Source organism: Cataglyphis hispanica, chromosome 10 (assembly GCF_021464435.1).
Source record: "Cataglyphis hispanica isolate Lineage 1 chromosome 10, ULB_Chis1_1.0, whole genome shotgun sequence".
Lineage (NCBI taxonomy): Eukaryota > Metazoa > Arthropoda > Insecta > Hymenoptera > Formicidae > Cataglyphis > Cataglyphis hispanica.
In genome coordinates this window covers 4,559,317-4,579,880 of record NC_065963.1, presented here as the reverse complement: position 1 = coordinate 4,579,880, position 20,564 = coordinate 4,559,317, and the positions used below count along the sequence as shown (strand labels likewise).

General features: G+C 27.2%; 1 protein-coding gene across 3 annotated transcripts in view; it reads left to right on the top strand.

Annotated features, from left to right (window-relative positions):
• LOC126852568 (cardioacceleratory peptide receptor-like) overlaps nucleotides 1-19,357 on the top strand; it is a 53,972-nt gene extending 34,615 nt beyond the window's left edge. For 2 of the 3 annotated variants that reach the window (XM_050597502.1, XM_050597503.1), the window contains exons 3-8: nucleotides 7,774-7,909; nucleotides 11,253-11,450; nucleotides 13,029-13,123; nucleotides 13,388-13,643; nucleotides 17,916-18,096; nucleotides 18,500-19,357. In XM_050597502.1, coding sequence (XP_050453459.1) covers nucleotides 7,774-7,909; nucleotides 11,253-11,450; nucleotides 13,029-13,123; nucleotides 13,388-13,643; nucleotides 17,916-18,096; nucleotides 18,500-18,695 — 1,062 coding nt within the window. In that variant the 3' untranslated portion in view covers nucleotides 18,696-19,357. The remainder of the gene's footprint in view (nucleotides 1-7,773; nucleotides 7,910-11,252; nucleotides 11,451-13,028; nucleotides 13,124-13,387; nucleotides 13,644-17,915; nucleotides 18,097-18,499) is intronic. The other variant, XM_050597504.1, reaches the window with a different exon arrangement.
• The last annotated feature ends 1,207 nt before the right edge of the window (nucleotides 19,358-20,564 follow it).

Below are 20,564 nucleotides of genomic sequence, written 5' to 3'. Positions count from 1 at the left end.
ATAGCTAAAACTTTCTCCAGTTTCTATGCTGAAACAATTATGAAACGGAAAAGGCAGAAAACGAAACGAAGCAAAGCATATTAAAAGAGACGGAAGACACTCTGTCGCGAAAGTAGTTTATACGTGCTACTTCGCTCTGACTGTTATTATGTTTGCACTACTAAAGGAGATTTGCATTTTCAAGCACGATATTAAATATTCGTACTTGTTGAAATTTTCATGTTTTACACATTTTATGTGGATATAAATAAAAACCGCAATAATTTCTTCATATAAGATATTTAGCAAAAACTTGGAGGATACAAATAAAATATTAGTATAAAATTCCTCTGATTTATCGTCAATTTTCTAATAAAAACCGAATTTATAATTAAATATGTACTTATAATATATAATTATTTAATATTGCATTTAATTTATTAATGCACTATATTTCTACATTTTGAATATCATCATTTAGACATCACGCTTTTGTCAGCTACGAATCTACATTTTATATATCAATTTATTATGATTTATTTTTTGAGAAAGATAGGTAAATCTATGAAAAAATTAATAATCTGTTTTAATAAGAAGCATTCAGAATAATTTATCGTTGTTTGCGGTTGAAGAATGCCTTGCGGCAAAGCGTATATGTTTATATGTATTTGCGCGGAAAAATGTACGAGCATTGTAAAAGATCAGTCTTTGTAGTTTGTTAATTTATTTACCGATACCGTACTGCAGTGTATGTATTTTCTATTGAAAAATACAAATGATTCGTTGGCTGTAAATACATGGAACTGCAACGATAACTTTTAGCGCAAATATCTATGTAATATAAATTCTTGAAAATACTAATGAATTCTGAGAAATTTCAATCGGAAAATCGGAAAACAGATTATTGTTATTTTTGCAATTTTTTCAATTATATTAATCTATCATTTCTTAAGAATTTGACAACAATGATGAAACTTCTTTCAAATTTTTGAGAAAATCTTAAGTCTATTTTAAGATTAATTTTCTCCGGTTCTTAAAAAAGTAAATTAGATCATTGTTATACTAAATCAATTGAATCATTGAATTTTTCTTCTCGCAAAGAAGTTTCAGTTTTCTTCTGACATGTTAGTATTTTTCTCCAGCGTTATTCGAATTATTGATTTACGTACCGTTACATTTTGTTAAAATGTTTCATTCTAAAGATCATAAAGTCAACAATCTTTAGTATCAGTAGTTGCTTGCTTATGCGGGAAACTTGGCGGGTATCCAAGAGTGCACTCTCGTTATTACCATGAAAGAGCGACATCGTTAAGCTCATGCTCTTCATTCGGTCGTTAGGAATTACGAATTACGAGCGGTTCGTTACTCTTTTACGTCATCGTCTGCGGTGGTCAAAGATTTTTCTTTGAGAATGGCATCACATCGGAATCGTTGTCACTCTACCATTTACCGCAGCTCGTTTTTATTACATGACATAACTATGGTTCGTTACCGATATTTTTCTTGGCGCAAATATCGTAACTAACTATATTCTCACGCTTGCGATAAACTTTAAATCGCACTCGTTTTTCAAAAGATAATTAAAAATAAAAGAGACATTTATATATTAAAAAATAAATCATTTAAAAAAAATCTTTGAGCGGTAATATACCGAATACATATACTGAATAAAATAGTTCAAATAATATATATTAGAAAAAATATTTTTAAATTATTATATTTCCTCAATAAATATTATTTCATCCTTTAAACCGGTTTCGCGAAAAGTTGTAAGTTTGAGGTTTGGCCCATTTTTTAAATTAAGAATTAAGAATTTATTTTAAATTTGGTTTACGTAACTACTTTATTCGTAAATTCAAACAAGTGTGTTTGAAAATTTGCATGATTAATTTGTGTCAAAATCCTCTTTGAACTTTTTTTTATTCTGTTTGTCACTTTCTCGGAGAGACAAACATGTAAATGAGTTTTTTCTGTGCGAATGCTTCACTCGTTCCGACTACGACATTGCTCCAGAATTACGAAGCTGAATTATGAATGAATAGCTGTCGAGAGAAAAGATCGCACGTAAATTTCGTGTATACCGGGAAGCGCAAAGAAAACAATGTCAGCTGTCTTGATGGATCATAAAAATCCGTCACTGTGTACATTGCAAAATCTTTTCAAAAATAATTTTTATTCATTATCGTTTTATTCATTTTATATAAAATCAACACTTGACAGTATAATAATAAGAAAGCGATAATGATATATCTATTATTTTTATATCAATTCAATATCAATCTTATTACTTATTGGTTTCGTTCACCGCTTCATAAAGTTACCGCCAATCCGCTTAACAACGGTTTGCTACTCGATACGGCTGTCGACGACAAGTTACGCCAACGTTCAATTACGTGCAACTGATTTTTATGAGAAGCAACTGCGGTGCGCGGTGGATTAAATGGGTTAACGTTGCGCTCGCCGTTCGCTGTCGCGTCGGCTTTCTTTCACCGATACCGTGCGGAAAAGCGTACACCCTGTATTCCGCGCATGTATCAGTGGTGAAACAAGACCGTAAATCAAGACAATTTTTTACGATCAGCGAAAATACGCTGTAATACGGCTAAATGCTTTATAAAGTACTTACCTCGTGGGTTGACGATGAAAATCGTACGGATGAGAGCTTGTCGTTTCGTTATTCCAATTTATCCTTGTTTCATACATCGATGCTAGATCTTGTGAATCCACTTTCGTTAGATGATTGGTCGTCATTATAATACCATTTGATTTATCAGAAAATGTATCGTGGTTAGCACGAGATGCACTGGATCCAAAATGCCTTTTGGCGTTTATCCTTTGTTAGTAAGATCTCTTAGAGCTGAAAGCCTCGTTGAACTGTTTTGAATCTAAAATCAGATAAGGAGATATGCAGATTATCTTAAAAGATATAAAATATATACATTAATTACTTAGCTTGGAATGTAATTGTAAATTTAAATACATAAAAATTATCAAAATAATTATATAATATTTTATACCGTTATGTTATATAATAAAACAAAATAATAATAAATAAAAATTATAAGAAACAATCGACAGAACCTTTTGTCGGGCATATAAATACGCGAATTAAACTCGTGCATGATTTACGATAAATCGAGTGGATGGGAATGTAAAGCGATGACATGAATATTTTTCATGTTTTGGTATTTTCAGCAAATTTTGATATTTCCTCTCTTTTCATAATTTCTTGATAAATGTGAATAAATTTTATTGCATGTGTAGGTACATATATTATTCAGTTCGATTAATCAAAGTAGTGTGCATTTTCTATAGTTATATAATACACGATTCCGCATTTTCACATTACAGGAGATATAATTATTTATATTTCATATTAAAAAAAGATAAATCTTTGTCAGTGTTCTTATTTTGTGTTATTACAAAATGTAGACAAGTTTTAAAACATAACAAATAATTTTTTTATATGTATATTTGAAGAATAAATAAATGAAAGAACTTTTGATTTTGAAGAGTTATAACGGTTACTTGAAATAGTTAGTCAATATTTAATGATTTTCTTAAAACTAATCCAATTGTATACATTTACAAAACTTATAGATTTAATAATATAAATTTAATTTATAATATATTTTTTAATAATGTAGAGTTCTCTTCCCATTAACTTTTTACATTTTATAATTAGCTATACTCTCTCTCTCTTTCTCTGCTCTTTTAGTTATATTAATATATCTAATAATATTATAGAGAAAAATACGACATAAAAATATAATCTATAGATCGCAGTCATCTTCAAACTTTGCATACAAATCTTGCGCGCGAAAATCGGTATTAATTTTATTCGACGATCGATATCGAGCTTGCAAGTGACATGAGTAATTGCATTTTGAAACCAGAAAGCGAAACAGACCGGATACGAATAGAGAATCACGATTTGCAATATACATGGTATTCTAGACATTGTGCCATTTTCTCTCGGCTGTTGATATGAATCGAACCGACGCCGCAATTTCAAGATAGCAATAGTTTACAAACAATAGAAAAATTTTATTCACCATTTGTACAACAATACTTTTTCTTCTTGTCGCTACATAAAAGTAACAAAAATTCATTCGATATTTATTTTATTAAATCTTTTAAGTAAAATATTTTGAAGTTTGATGAATCTAAAATTGAAATCTCGTAAAATTAGTGTCTTCTAAATTATTAGATATGCTATTTATTATATATTTTATAATCTATATTATTATATTTATATTATTATATTATTATTATATTTATTTTATCATTTATGCTTAAACATCATGGATGCAATTAAATACACCTTATTTTACTAACATTTTGCATAATATGTTGTATTAGCTCATATTTTGAAATGCACCGGATATCCAACGTTTTTGGGACATGCCATTTTATACAGCTGTTTATTTGTAAATACGTTAAAGGATTAAGAATTAATCACAGTCGAATGAATAATCCACGTGAATAAACCTGTAAATACTCCGATATTATGTACGATATAGAAGATTCAACAAAATCGAATGACCTAAATCGCCTGTCATATAAGTCTCTGGAATTTGCAGTTTGCGGAATAGAAACATAAATTTAGTGCTGAGTGCGGAAAAAAAGAGGGAGACAATAGAACACGTAATACTATGGTCCCAAGATTTTCGTTGATTCGGCGATATTCTTTTCGTCCGATGGGTGGATACGAAAGTCATTCACCCATTTGGAAGGAAATACCAATGCCGGTGAGGCCTCTCGCGAGCCAGAAGGCATATAATCCGCCAGACAGGCGGATTATGGTAGACTGGACACTGGAATTTAGATATCTTTTCTCGCGTATAATTCTGTACTTATAAAACTTTTCAGGATACTCTAATAGTAAGAAACAGATTATTTTAGATAAATATCTCAATTTATCTACAATTTATCTCTTCAATTAAACTAGTTTAATTGAACTTTATTTAAACTAATTTAGATTATATAATAAATATATAAATGGCAACACTTATCTGCATACTTTATTCAAAATGCATTTCTGTTTAATTTTCATATAAACCATTTTTTTAATTGCTAATAAATAATTTATATAACACTTTTTTTATTTTTTTTTTGCAATTTATTTTCTTATTGTATATTTAATAAAATACTAAACATATTTTTCCACTTTTTCAAAAAAAATAAAAATTTTAAGATTCAAATATAGAACTGTCGTTCTTGGCAAATATCCTGCAGTTATTTACGAGCTACTTATACTGAAAATGACTTGATAAATTGCTTTTGTAAAATAATTTAGTTCTGTTTTTCAAGTTAAAATAATAAAATATTCAAATTATATATATATTTATACATATATTCCCAGTTCACATTACAATTATAACATTCTGAGAACATTTTCAATAAAATGTATTGACCACCGTATCATCCAATTTAATTAATTAACTTAATTTTTATAAATTAAAAAAAAAGACACTTTAAATATGTCAATTTCCTTAATTGGAAATGTTTTTAAAAACTTAATACATTTTAAAAATAATTTATTGTTTTATTGCTATTTATTGTATTTATTGTATATTTATTGTATATTTATTACATTATTGTTAAAAAAGTATCTACGAAAAGAACACATTTTAAGCTATAATTATGACATCTGTAATTAAAATTTGTGTAATTAAGCGTTTATAATTTTTTAACTGTGAATATTTAAATTAAATGCTTGTGGAAAATTAAAACTATTTTTTAATATGATAATTAACATTTTAACTAGTTACTAATAAGCATACTTAAAATAAGATTTGACCAATATTTAAGATCAAAAGACAATTTGGTTATTTATAAATTAATATTATTTACTGTAATGGTTATCTCTGGAATAGAATATATATATGAGTATTTGAATGCATTAAAGGATTGTAGGATTCTCTTAATTAGAAATGTCCTAATTATCTATTCGTTATCGTCAAATTATGCTACATACCATATCGGTCATGTATACTAAAGCAAATTAGGTTGCGTAATGGAAACGTAAACGATGTTGAAATTAACGCTCAAACATCACCCTCGTTAAACAATTTGCAATGTATACGATACAAGAGAAGACCACACTAACCATCAATTATTTGTTTGGATAAAGCAAGTACTTAGTAAAAGGCTATCTAATATTTCATCAGATTAATATTGAAATTACAAGACACAATACAATAATAGTGTATCTGTGTCATGTAAATCTATATTATTCATAAAGATTTGTATAACTATAAGCGAGGGAGGGAAGGGGGATGATCTTATATTCTAAATATATTGACATATAATCCACAATTTTAAGATTAGAGTATATTTGATATATTTGAATATTTTGAATAATATATGTGAATTTTTTTCTATTAAAATAAATGATCTTACAATTTAAATACGTTTTGAATGTAATTTTTGCAACATATAAAATTAATTCTGTGATTTTATTAAATACTTTATTTTCAGAATTTTGATATAATTTATAAAGTTTTTTTTTTTAAAGCGTGTTCTAGAATTTTTTACGTACGTACGTACTTAAAAAAAAAATTTTTTTAGCAATTATATGTAAAAATAAAAATTATGACTTTTTTAAATTTTTGATACTAGTATAAAAAAATTAAAAAATTATCAATTTTCATGTAACGGAAAAATAAAATGTAAAATTCATATTTTTGAATTTAATCGTCAGAATTCTTTTTGAAACATATTAAGAATTCTAAACTTTTTGAGTAAGAATCATTTTTAATAGTATTAAAATTTTAATAGACGAGTGTTTATATGACCAAACTTGCAATTTATGGTTGATTGTGTTATTACGACGTTATATTTCGACCATATGGTTTGGGTCCTTATCAAGTGAATTAAAATAACAACATTATAAATAATGACAGTCACGCTACAAATAAACGGAATTATATACCTGCGTTATAGTTAAAAAGAGAAAGAGAAAAATCGAAATGTCAAACTGACATTGTGTCAACCACTATGTTTGGGATACTGAGAACGACTAAACGACCTTTATTACTCTATCGTATATGTTGTTTAAATTCTCTGTGTCTTTTTGAGAGTTAATAGTGTTGTCAAATTTTTTAATAAAAAACATTTCAGCTATTTCTCTCTTTCTTACATGTTTTTCAGTATGCAGAATATCAGGCGCTGATCGAAGTCATGATCAAATTCTAATTTGTGTTTGCTGATTACGGAATAATAATATAAAAATGCACGCAAGTAATCTTTCCGTAATCAGCAAACACAAATTAGAATTTGATCATGACTTCGATTGGTCAGCGCCTGATATTCTGCATACTGAAAAACATGTAGAAGAGAAATAGCTGAAATGTTTTTTATTAAAAAATTTGACAACACTAGTAACTCTCATAACAGACACAGAGAATTTAAACAACATATACGATAGAGTAATAAAGGTCGTTTAGTCGTTCTCAGTATCCCAAACATAGTGGTTGATACAATGTCAGTTTGACATTTCGATTTTTCTCTTTCTACTTTTTAACTATAATGCAATACATAATTCCGTTTATTTCATTTGTAGCGTGACTGTCATTATATATAATGTTGTTATTTTAGTTCACTTGATAAGGACCAAAACTATATGGTCGAAACGTCGTGACAGAACAATCAAACAATAAATTGCCAGTTTGGTCGTATAAAAACACTCGTTTATTAATTTATCTACTGGCGACATTTTAAAATTAAAATTTTAAACTAATAATTTTACACGACTTTTAAAGAATAAAATAAATATTTTCTTCCTTATAGACAGAACAATTCGCAGTACTATGGCTGTTATTTGCGGTAATAGTCGCTGGCAATACTGCTGTTCTCGCCGGACTTCTGCTAGGAAAACGCAGAAAATCTCGGATGGACTTTTTCATCAAACAATTAGCATTTGCGGGTAAGTGATTATTACTTATTTCTAATAACTTGTGTGAATGACTCAAAAGTGATAGTCCTTTAATATTTTTAATTAAAAAATTATTATTGAATTAGATAACAAATTTTATTGCACGTAGCATAAATTGGTAATAATTTCAAAAAATTTTATATTAATAATTCTGTTAAGAATTGTGTCAATGTCTAAATGACAAGCGAGGGCAAATACTCTATACATATATATGTATTAATATATAAATTATTATATAAATTTAGATATGGAAATATATGGATAAAATTAGATATGGAACATGAAGGTTTTCTCATAAATCCCTCGATGTTTGTTTCAATTCAGACTCTAGGGAAACGATAGCACATCCTTTTCCATGTAATCGTTTTATAGATAAACATTTCTCTTTCTTTTTCCGCTGACGTATCTTTATGCACAGAATATCGGAAACACAGACGTACGATTGTGCGTATATAGTGTGAAGTTTCTCGTATTATGTTGCAATTGCATCTGCATAGGGATATATATGTTTGCACTCGCAAACAAAACACTTTAATAAAAAGATATTTTTTTTAGTAATATGATAATTATGACTAACTAAATATATATTTTAACAATAATGCTTATAAAAATAATATATTGTACACATTATACTTATATAATATAATATATTGTATATACATTATACTTATATTGTGCAGAAAAATTCTAATCTAAAATAATTTAAAACCTTTACTACTTTAATGATAAATAATTCGGCATCGGATGATGGTTAATTCTATTTACTGTTTCTCGCATATTACTCTCATAACTTGCAGCATTAAAAGCCGATACGCTTACCACAAAGTTAATATTTGCGAAATGGAAAAGAAAGAATGTTTTTTTATGGCACAGCATAAAATAACATGTTATAGAAAAAAAAACACAAGTAAAAATATGCATTTTAAAATACATATTCTATGAAGAAGGAAATGTTTCTGGGTGATAGTTGAAAATTGTTTTTAGAAAAGAGATTTAAAAACTTAAAAATTGTCAGGAAATATAATTTTATTAAAAATAATTAAATTATTATGGAATCAGAAAGCTAAATAATTAGCGCAATAATTAATCTCTCTCCTTTTACATATAATATGATTTATATCAAAAGACATATTTTTTTCTTTCTTTCAAAAGATGTAAAATATATTTTATTTACTGTATTTCTTTAAAAAGAAAGAACTGAATACTGAACAAGAGACATCATAAAATCGTACTAGTGTAGCGTCAAGAAAAATAAAAATGTTATACAATGTGTAGAAAATGTGTTTCTTTGCAAACAAGCTGAATTTAAAAATTCTATTGAGATATTCTCGATAGTGATTGTCGATATAAATATAGTACTTTGCGATAATTGCTTTGTCGCTATTCGAGTGAAAGAAGAAAACTTTCCAAATAACAACATTGTACTCTTATACAACAATCATATATCTGTGTGTTATATGTGTGTGTATATTGAAGTCTGCTTTTATAATAATTAATATTTCTCTCTCTCTCTCTCTCTCTCTCTCTCTCTCTCTCTCTCTCTACATATATATATATATATATATATATATATATATATATATATATATATATACATACATACACATACACACACACACACACACACATATATATACTTTTTTTTTTGGAGAAGAAAGAAATCTGTGTGATGAAAATAACTTTTATATTGATTAACCTAATTTTCAATTTTAATATATATTTCATATAATAATTTTATATAATGCATTTTTATTGAGCAATAAAATTCTTCTGTTCTTGACCGATCGTTTGATGAATGTGAGTAATCGATAATAAAAGAAAATTGAGAAAAATTGATATATCCGATCGTAAAGTTGCAAAGCATAAAAATATCAAAGGATTTCATTACCTGAGAACATCTAGGTTAAAGATATATAAAAGTACTTTAAAGTGTAGCCATTAAATTTCTAAGAAAGATTTTTGTAAATGGACTACGAGTGTTCTGGAATCTTTAATCGAAATACCCTTTTGTTAGTGTAAATTTTCGAAATTGATGCTGGTTAACAGTATTGAGAGAAAGAGAATAATCCGCGTTATTAAATATATCTTTAATAGATATATTTTTGATATTGTGTAAAAATGTATTATAATATTATGGAAATCGCTAATAGAGAAAAGATGTAAACTTAGAATTGAAATCATTCATCAATCAAGCATTAATAAATTGTAAAAATTGTTTTACTTCAAAATGGATTTAAAAAACTAGATATTTCAAGAAGAATATATCAATCATTTACTTAAAATGTATTTTATATATAAAATTATTATGCGTTTCTACAGCATTGTGATTTAATAGTAACAAATTGCTTTCTAGCCTAATTAACTGCTGGCACTTTCCCATTATACTCGAAGCAATTATTCTTCAATTTCGAACATTAATATCGCGACCGGTGTTATCGAGTCACGAGGGTGTGAAATCGAATTTTTATTTCGTCGATAAAATATGAACGATAAAAATAAGGGATGAGCTCGGTTTATTTACAGAGTTACCGAGGAATTGTGGTTGCACTCTCTCTTTTCCAACGTTTTTACGATCACTTTTTCAGAAAATGTATAAGGTCATATAAAGCGTTTATAAGATCTTTTTAATTATTATTAAGAAATGTATTTTATGCAAAATCATAAAGTAATTCTACATGCACATACTTTTGCGATCATTATAGTTCAAATTTATCCATAAATCCATTCTAATTTATTCATAAATAAAAACCCTAATTATTGTAATCCATAAAATGAAAAATCTGCACCGATTTTTTTAAGATATAATTCTTATCTCAATTCTTTTTTGCATTAATCGTTACAAAACATAATATACCTCTATAAGAAAATTAACCCTGTTTTAAATAATCTTTACTGCTAATATTTTTGATGTACGTCACAGCATAAAAATTACTAAATTTACGTTCTGTCGTGCTTATATTTTGCTTTGTATATCAATGACTTTTAATTATAACTATATAAATGCACAAGAGCAACGTGATATAAAGCATCAAAACTAGCTATAAACTAATCATATTGCATATACGCACATTCCTTGTAACCATGAAAATCAAATACAAAATAAACAATATAAATTCTTATTAGCTTTTTATCTAATCCTTCTTTCTCTGAATGATATGATTTCCTGGATACATAATATTAATCAATATGTCCAGATATTATAATGATGACTTCGGATATTTGAGAAATATGCAGACTAGGGAAGCCCGTGACGGATATTCTGTCGGAACATTGATAATAATATCGATTAGGGAACAATATATATTACAATCCGTAGTCATGTATCTTGTTGCAGATCTACTAGTCGGCCTAATATCCGTATTGACGGACATAATCTGGAGAACGACGGTCACGTGGTATGCGGGAAATGTAGCTTGCAAGCTGATAAGGTTTATGCAAGCCGTAGTGACCTACAGCTCAACTTATGTCCTTGTAGCTTTGTCAATCGACAGATACGACGCCATTACTCGCCCGATGAATTTCTCCGGCAGCTGTGAGTACATTAGCGCGCATATGATCGCCTTTAATGTTGGATCCTCTTACAAAGCAGCATTACCGGGCTAAATTTATTAATTTAATTTTAATTATATAGCACGACTCGAGGCATGAATAGCATCTGATTATTTCAAAGCAAAAACACTGATTCGATTGACTCTCGTTTTTCTATGCAAAAATTTTTAACCGTCTTTGATAAATAAAGGAAAATGTTTTGAAAAAATTTATATATAATACAGATAATTAACAATATTAAGATAAATAAAAATTATTTGAGACTCTCTTTTAGATGAGATTAACAAGAGACAAGAGCAAAGTTAAGAAAAACGATAATAATGAAAGATTTAAATATAGGAGAAATAATGTGAATAAAAAATGTAAAACTTTTGTGTGTCATTATTTTCGTGCCAATTTAATTGTAATTGTGCGATAATGGAGTTGCTTCTAACGTGGTTTCAATAGCGTGTTTTCAACGAAATATTTTATCATGGCAAGTTAACGTTTATTTTGTCGACACCTTATTCATCACATACAGAATAACGCAATTTACCTAGCGATGAAATGCACTCATCATTGCATTTATGTCACCGAGAAATAGCATGTTGAATCACCACTTCTCTTTTCTTTTCTCTATTTTACTGCTTACTAAGAAATTGCTTTGACTTCTATGCCAGATGCTGCGCATCTATTTTTACTCGCAGAATTTGCTACATAGAATCTTAAAATGAAAAATATTGAGAATCGATTCATGAGATGCTCCTCGGCAATATTGTTGCTTTGATAGATAGCAATAATTTCTGTCAATAATAACGATCAGACTATACCAGTAACGCACTTGTGATATAATATTGGTTCTTTTCAAAATTAATATTGCTTCAATTGTAAATGTTTTCTTTTCCTTTTCCTTGTCGATTTCTTCTTTTTTTCGACGTGACAAGATAAAGAATAGAGAAAGAATATCGTCCTGGATTCTTTTATCTTTCTGGAGACGGTCGGGTCGTCTATCACATGGAGGTATCTCACGGATCGTGGCGATGCGTATCTTTCCCTCCTCTTGCACTGATATAAAATGTAGCTTCTGCATTCTATTGATGTTCTCGTGATTTGTCGATAGCTGGATTTACAGAAATCGAAAGGTATCCGATATTCTAGACTATCAATCATGTTCATACGTCGCTCGATACTCAATTATCAACAAATTAATAGAAGGATTTATGCCGATATCTCTTATATTACAAATTAGTGTTAATTAAAACAAATTCTCTTTCGATTCTTTAAAAAAAAAAATTAAACTTTTACTGTACATCAAAGTAACTCACATGTTTATATACATTTGGGTTATCAAAAATATATATAGAGCGCTGCAAAAATCATAACATAATCAAAAACTAAATAATTATTCGAATAGTAAATCCGTTTATAAAAAAAGTGTATTTATTTTATAAAATTAAACTTCAATCACTAAAAATTTTGCGTTACATTTCTAATATTTGTTGAATACAATTATTTTTATCATTATGTGTTCATGTATTGATTAAAAAAATGTAATTTAAAAATTTGTTAATTTTAATTGCAGGGTGGAGAGCTCGAGCTTTAGTAATCACGGCTTGGGCTCTATCAGCGTTATTCAGTATGCCGATGATATTTCTATATGAAGAGAAACGAATACAGGTATACATTATATTTCGAATGCAGCAATTATTTAAAAAGTATAAACATCGCAAAATTGTTTTTAAAAAAATTTTAAATTATTCAAAAATTTATTTTTGAGTTCTTGTATACTGTTTTTTTCTTCAAACTATAAAGAAAATATATCACTAGATAATATTACAATATTATTTATACGTTTATTTTTGGAAGGACCTTTCAGTAATCGGAAATCGAATGCGCGTGATACTCACGAGATGAACCTAATCGCAGAAGATCATTTTGTAGGGTACGACACAGTGCTGGATCGATTTGGGCTCCCCGACTCAATGGAAGATCTACATGAGTTTGGTGAGTTTCAGCCTCTTTATAGCGCCCACCCTGATAATAGGAGGCTGCTACACAGTCATCGTGGTCACAATATGGTCGCAAGGAGCAGCGCTACGTCAGGGACCGACTAGAGACACTCGAAGAGCGTCCTCGAGAGGTCTCATTCCCAGGGCGAAAATCAAAACCGTTAAAATGACTTTCGTCATAGTTTTCGGTAAGACGCAAATCATTTAAAGAAATGTTGCAAATACAAAATGTCGTAATATTATTTAATTAATAATTGTAAACTATAAATTATTTGTGTTACTTCTTTATATAAAGAAGTAAGAAAATATATATTTTTCAAATTTATAATAGAACAATTAAAAAAAAAAAAAACAAAAAAAAAATGTATATAAAAAATAAACTCTTATTTAAAAACCTATTATTTAAAAAATAAAGATAGAAAATCACGAAATATGCTGCAATCCAATTTCTAGTGAATTTAAATGTAGTTTAATTCTATTGTGAACGAATTATGACAAGCATATACTTTCTATAAAATTTAAAAACATACACATATTTTTTTATTATGTATTGAACATATTTTTATATATAAATTTGAAATAAAAATGTTTCAAATTATTTATTTGAGCATTATAGAACCTAGAAATGATTGTAGCACAGAAAGTAGTTTCAAATTCTATAACATCATCAAGATCTACTTCAAAGGAGATTCAGGTTTTGAAGGAAATCTTTTGAAGTAAATATTTACATAAACTTCTTTGACTTGACTTGTAAAGTTATACATTAATACATTTTTTACGATTAATCGTTATTCATGTGTTAGTTCGTAGATGTAAAGAACACTTTTAGATTCCGACAGTCTAAGATATGTTTGAGATACGAGAGTATATTTTTTTTCTTTGACATATGTATGTACACAAATATTTCGTCGTGGACGATAATAACGGAAACGGAACGGCGTTCTCGAAGACAGCGCGTCTACTTTGCGATAATAAAAAGTAATAACCTCCTATCAAACTTTTCCTATGTCTTTGATATGAGATCGGTGAACCGTTTTATTTGCAGCGTAAAAGACACGCCATAAGGAGATAAGCACGGTATATTGTCCATTCGATATTCTCGGACGAGAACGAACCATGTAAAGACAAAAAGAATTGTATACGTAGTCTAAGAACAAAACATCGCACAAAATTAAATACAATTGATAAATTGCGGACAACAAATATAAGATCTATCTGCGTATCAATCTGCGCGTAGAATAAATTTCGTGTATATACTATGGCTACAATAGCAACGTAATCTTGTTTCGTGTTTTGGAATTACCATGCGCATATAATATATCGTGCATTTTGCGGTTGCGTATTTTGATTTTCATATCTCGAGGTAAAGGACTTGTACTATATTATTTTCCATAAATTAAGAGATCTTTTTATTAAATTAATGTTTCTCCATTCTTCGTATTTTTATTAAAAGATGTGCTAATTTCTGCTATTAAATTATTTTTTAATTACTAAATAGCATCCTGAAGAAAATGGTATAAGTTGGTAAAATGTTATAATCTCAGATATAAATATACATAATTAATTACGAAAAGATCTAATAACATATAATTAATAATATATAATTTTATATGATCATATGTAATTACACATATTATTATATCTTTTCATAATTAATTATGTATATTTACATGTGAGATTATATTATACATTTTTTTCTCGAATTGCGAAAAGGTATTGCTGAATAGAAATTTTGTAGTAAATAATTGTTAAACTTTTTATAGCACTATTGTAGTTGTTAGTGCAATTTTACGAAAAGTAACAACAGATAAAACAGTATATCTTTAAAAATATTGTAATTTTTGCAAATTTTTTAATATGTTTTAGAATTTTAGTTACCTTTCTCTTTTTTAACTAAGCTTTAAAAGTAATATTTATTAATATTAAATGTTTCACATAATAAAATACGGATATCAAATTCTCTCTGTCTCTCCCTCTTTGATTTGTCATTAATAAATTACTAAATAAACCTATTTTTTAATAAAAAATTTATGCTTAATATTAAACATATATAAAAATTAAATTGCTATATTAATTTTATTTTAATGTTTACGAGTTTTTTACTAAAACTTTTACGTAATGAACTTTCTTTTAACAACTGTTCATTTTAAAACGACTATAAGAATATCAACATATCAGAGCAATGAACTCTCCTACATACATACCATATTTATACGTCAGCAATATCTTCGTTCTCGAAATAACAATAGATACGTTCATCCGTCAGTCATAAAGGAGATACACAATACGATCATTCATTACATCCTTGAAAACATTTATACGTTTTTGATGGGACATTAGAATGTTGCACACTCATCACAATGACGAATTAAATATTTCGATTAAATATATCGACTTATGTTTAAGGGAATTTTTTATTGCGTAATTATTCATCATTATGTTAAAAATATTACTTACAATTTTCAATTTTCGATAAACCGTTACAATATCCTTAAATAATATGCAAAATCATATATATATATATATATATATATATATATATATATATATATATATATATGTATTGTTGTTGTGTGTATGTATAATAAAAGTTTCCTATTAAAATTTTTTTATTTTAACGTGAATAAATATGTTATTAAAATCTCAGATACACGCGTAATAATTACATTAATAAATTTAATGATAAAAGCTCTTTGAATTCTATCATTAACGATGTGACAAACAATGCGCTAACAATGTTAATAAATTGCAAACCTAATTTTATATATTTATATAAATAATTTATTTCCACAATATATTTCACTTAATTTTCTTTTTCTTTGATTTAAGAAATATAAAATGTATGTTGAAAATTATATATTTGTGAGATTGGCTTAAAAATGTAAAAGGATTTTTTCGCATTCTGTATCGTATAAAAAAATGAGCTGTAATCTTTTCAAAGAACTTATTTATAATACTTTAATTGTTGCAAATTTTTTTAAATTGACAAAATAACTGTGAGCTTACTTTACAAGATTTTTTCCAAGTTGTTCAGATTGCGGATGTAAAAATATTTTCAAAATTATATATATTAATGTATCAATGATTTCACTATTTATAAATCGCTAATGCATTAGAACAACCTTATTAGAGAAACAAAAAAACTAGGATATCAATTCAGTGAGAGTGAAAATTACAAAAATGAGCAAATTTACTAGAAAATTTATAATTTTATTGGTCCAAATTTAGTAAATTCGCTTATTTTTGTAATTTTTATCTTTACTTAAATTACAGAATCGATATCCTGAAGGTAAATGTACTCAAAAGAGAAATGAATTAGCCGTAAAAAGAGTTTCAAGCTACTTTGGTTTTTTAGTTAGAAAAGTTATTTCATGTGCGTCAGATGTTCTGCCATTTTCCTGTTTGGTGACTCATACTTTCTCCCAGCTCGTAGTTTTTCCAATATCGGCGGAATGATAGTACTTAACTTTTTGTTAGTCACCGATTTATTGAAAATTAAAAAATAATTATATCTATCCTGTACTGAATATCCGTCAAAATATAATTTCCTCACAACTCCTTTAATTTTCACGAGAAACTTTCTGATAAATTAAAAACCGTTTTTTTTTTTAGATTATCTAAGATTGTCCAAATAGTTTTTAAATTTTGATCAATTGTGCTTTTATTATAAAATATCCTATAAATATTATTATTTATGCAATTGTATGTGTTTAATTCAATGTTATATTGAATTTTACTTTAATATTAAATGTTGCATTAGAAATCAAATGCCGTTTCCGAAAGATAGAGGTTTGGAGAAGAGTCATCAAAAATTTAATAAATGTTTCGATCAAAAGCAATCAAACCAAATATAATTGTCTATACTTTTTATATTTAAAGGAAAATTGGCAATTATATACTATTTCTAAAATGCGAAGCTACAATATAAATCACAACGTCATTCAAAAAGATAAATAGAGAGTCTCACTATTTTAGGTTCATTATCTAAAGTGGAATTGACATAAACTTGGAGCTCTGTCAGAAATTTTGCAACGCTCTTTGTAATTTAAGATAAAAACTGCATTTCTCTCAAATAAAATTAATGGTGCAAATATAATAGTATTTTATCTATAGCGTTTTTATTGAAAATAATATATCTTGTTTTTATTTCTGAATTATGCTAGGTAAAGTTTTATCGTATGAACAATATAATTTATATTTTAATTAGTATTTTAATTATGTACACTCTTTTTTTTATTTTCCAGATATTATAATAATCTCTGTGCATTCTTATCTTAATGTTTACATATTTCTACAAATTTCCACAAAAATTAACGTTGTATTATATATTATATATTGTATTATATATACGTAATTTATTACGTATATGCGTAATTTATTGTATTATATATGTAATAACGTTGTATTATATACATAAATTATAATACTCACGATAAGCGAAGAACGATCCTATGTTGCAGTCTTTATCCTTTGCTGGAGTCCGTACATAGTCTTCGATCTCCTTCAAGTTTATGGACATGTACCCAAAACGCAGACGAATATCGCTGTCGCCACTTTCATACAAAGTTTGACGCCGCTCAATTCAGCCGCCAACCCAATCATTTATTGCCTCTTCAGTACTCCATTCTGTAAAACTGTACGGTGAGTACATTAATCATAAATTATGTATAATTATGATTATATGATTATAATCTTAATATTAATTTTACTATTCCATTCGGATCTATTTAAAACGTTAAAGCATTTCTCTTAAATATAAGATAACATTTTTGCGGAAAAACATGCATCATACATAATCTTAAAATATTAATAATTTTTACAATATTAAGTAACAAATAAAAATCTCTAATTCATAGAAGCTATCATTAAAATAACTGTAGCTGTTTTCTTATGTAATTTATTATTAATAATGTTTAAATTTTTTATTGCACATTCGAAACAATGCTCGCGGTGGTGACAATATTTTCTCAGGATAAAAGCTCCGACATCGCAATAACTTTCCGCTACAGAGTTTTTCCGTTAAATAGCAATTGTTGCTCGGTAGGAACATGCAGGCAATATCCTGGATTTCGGGTTGGTGCCCGACAAATTCGCATCATTGCTTCGGCATCGGAGCGACGAATAGCAGTACGAGGGCGACCGTGACGACGTCCCTGACGGCACAGTCCTCCCGCAGAAGTGGACACTTTACTATGTTGCACTCCACGTCGCGAAAACGCGTCATGGTCTCTCTGGTCTAGAGTTCACGATGTCTGAGATGTGGTCGCATCAATTTCTTTGCAGATTTATATTCTACATCGAAATAGACTTTTAGTAAATTTACTTGTCTACACTAGCAACTAATTATTATTATAGGAAGAACATAATTTATCTTTCTTACAAATCATATAAAAAAATCAATTATTTTTTGCGGGCAAATGTTATACCGATTTGAAAATACATAGTTATCAGATATATCCGAGTGCTGTCTGCATCATCTATATAATAATTTTTGCAAAAAAAGAAATCTTGCGATTGCAACGATTGCAGAAATTTTCTTGCTCTAAAAAAGTTTTTGCTTTTATAATATACTCTTTAATATTGTTTGTATATATTGTTTGTAATATCTTTTTATAAACAATTTTCAATGATATTGCTGAAATCAGTCCGCTTTCAATAAGATAATCAAGAACACAACAATTATCTTAAATTAAAAATAAAATTATGCTCTAATAATGTGTTTAAATATTATAAATTGATGTTTTCTCAATTCAATAAACTGTAATTTTCTATACGTAAAGTGTAATAACAATTATAAATGAATGATCTCATATTGTGAAATTTCACATAAAGCTTTGTTTCATAGTTCCTTGTAATAAAAATGAGAAGGTTAAACACATCTGTGCTATAATTATATTGTAAAGTCTTCTAATTTTTAATTAGAATTTATTATTAGTGGTTATATATATTAATAAAAAATAGTATACATTTTTGTATACTATTTTATAAGTTGTAGCAATTCAACATCTATAATTTTCGTTTCAATATAGAATATATATAATCCATACTCGTACGTATGTATGTACGTGTATGTTTGTGTGTACAAGATATCGCAGATTATTGCTTAATATTTAATATTAAAATATTTGATATAAACAAATATTTAATGTTAAATATTAATTAATTATAAGTTTTTAATTAAAATGCAAAAACAATTTAAATCTTATAGCAAAGCAGTATCAAAAAGGCAAACGGAGGCAGCTAACAAATACTTTCTGTAATAATGTTTGTAATATTATCCGCGATGACTCTCTCATATAACTTCCTTACACCGTCCAATAAGAAAGAACTGATAACGCGTTAAGAGAGAAAGAAGATTCTTCTACTATATAGATTAATTTATTGTACACAAAGTAAGTTCTACTCTATTCATGTGAATTTGCCTTTGTGCAATAATTTATATATTTTACAAATTATTTAAAAATAATTTTTTTTACATTAAGAGACAATGTGACACAAGTAAAATGGAGAAAAAATTTTCTATGTTAATACAATAAGTGTTATGATAAAAGTCTGATTGTATTTTATTTGCGATAGAAGTCTATTCTAAAACTTATGTTTTAGAAACACTTTATTATATCTTTTTTTAATTAGACGTATATAAATTAGTTACCGGTAAGATCAAAAAATTTAAAAAATAATTTTTCAGAAGAAGTGGCCAAAATTATATTAATACGTATTTCCAAGATACATTACATAAATTATATATGTATATATTATATATCAGATTGAGAACTTATATGTAAATATAAACATACAATTTCCCTTCCTTGGTACTTAAAAATTTTATAATTTTTACCAAAAATATATAAATTATTTATTTCGAAATCTTTTATCATATATAAAGCAAACTTATTGTATTTTTGAAGATATTTTTCTTTTATACAAATTATTTTCTTAATGATAATAACAATATTTAAAAAATTGATAATTTTGTACTATTTTCTTCTATTTCTCAGACATAAAAATTAGATTTAAAGAAACTTTATATAAATCATAAAAAACTAATCTCAATATAATACCTAATCTAAAATATCTATATGTGAGTATTCATGGTATCAGTATTAAAG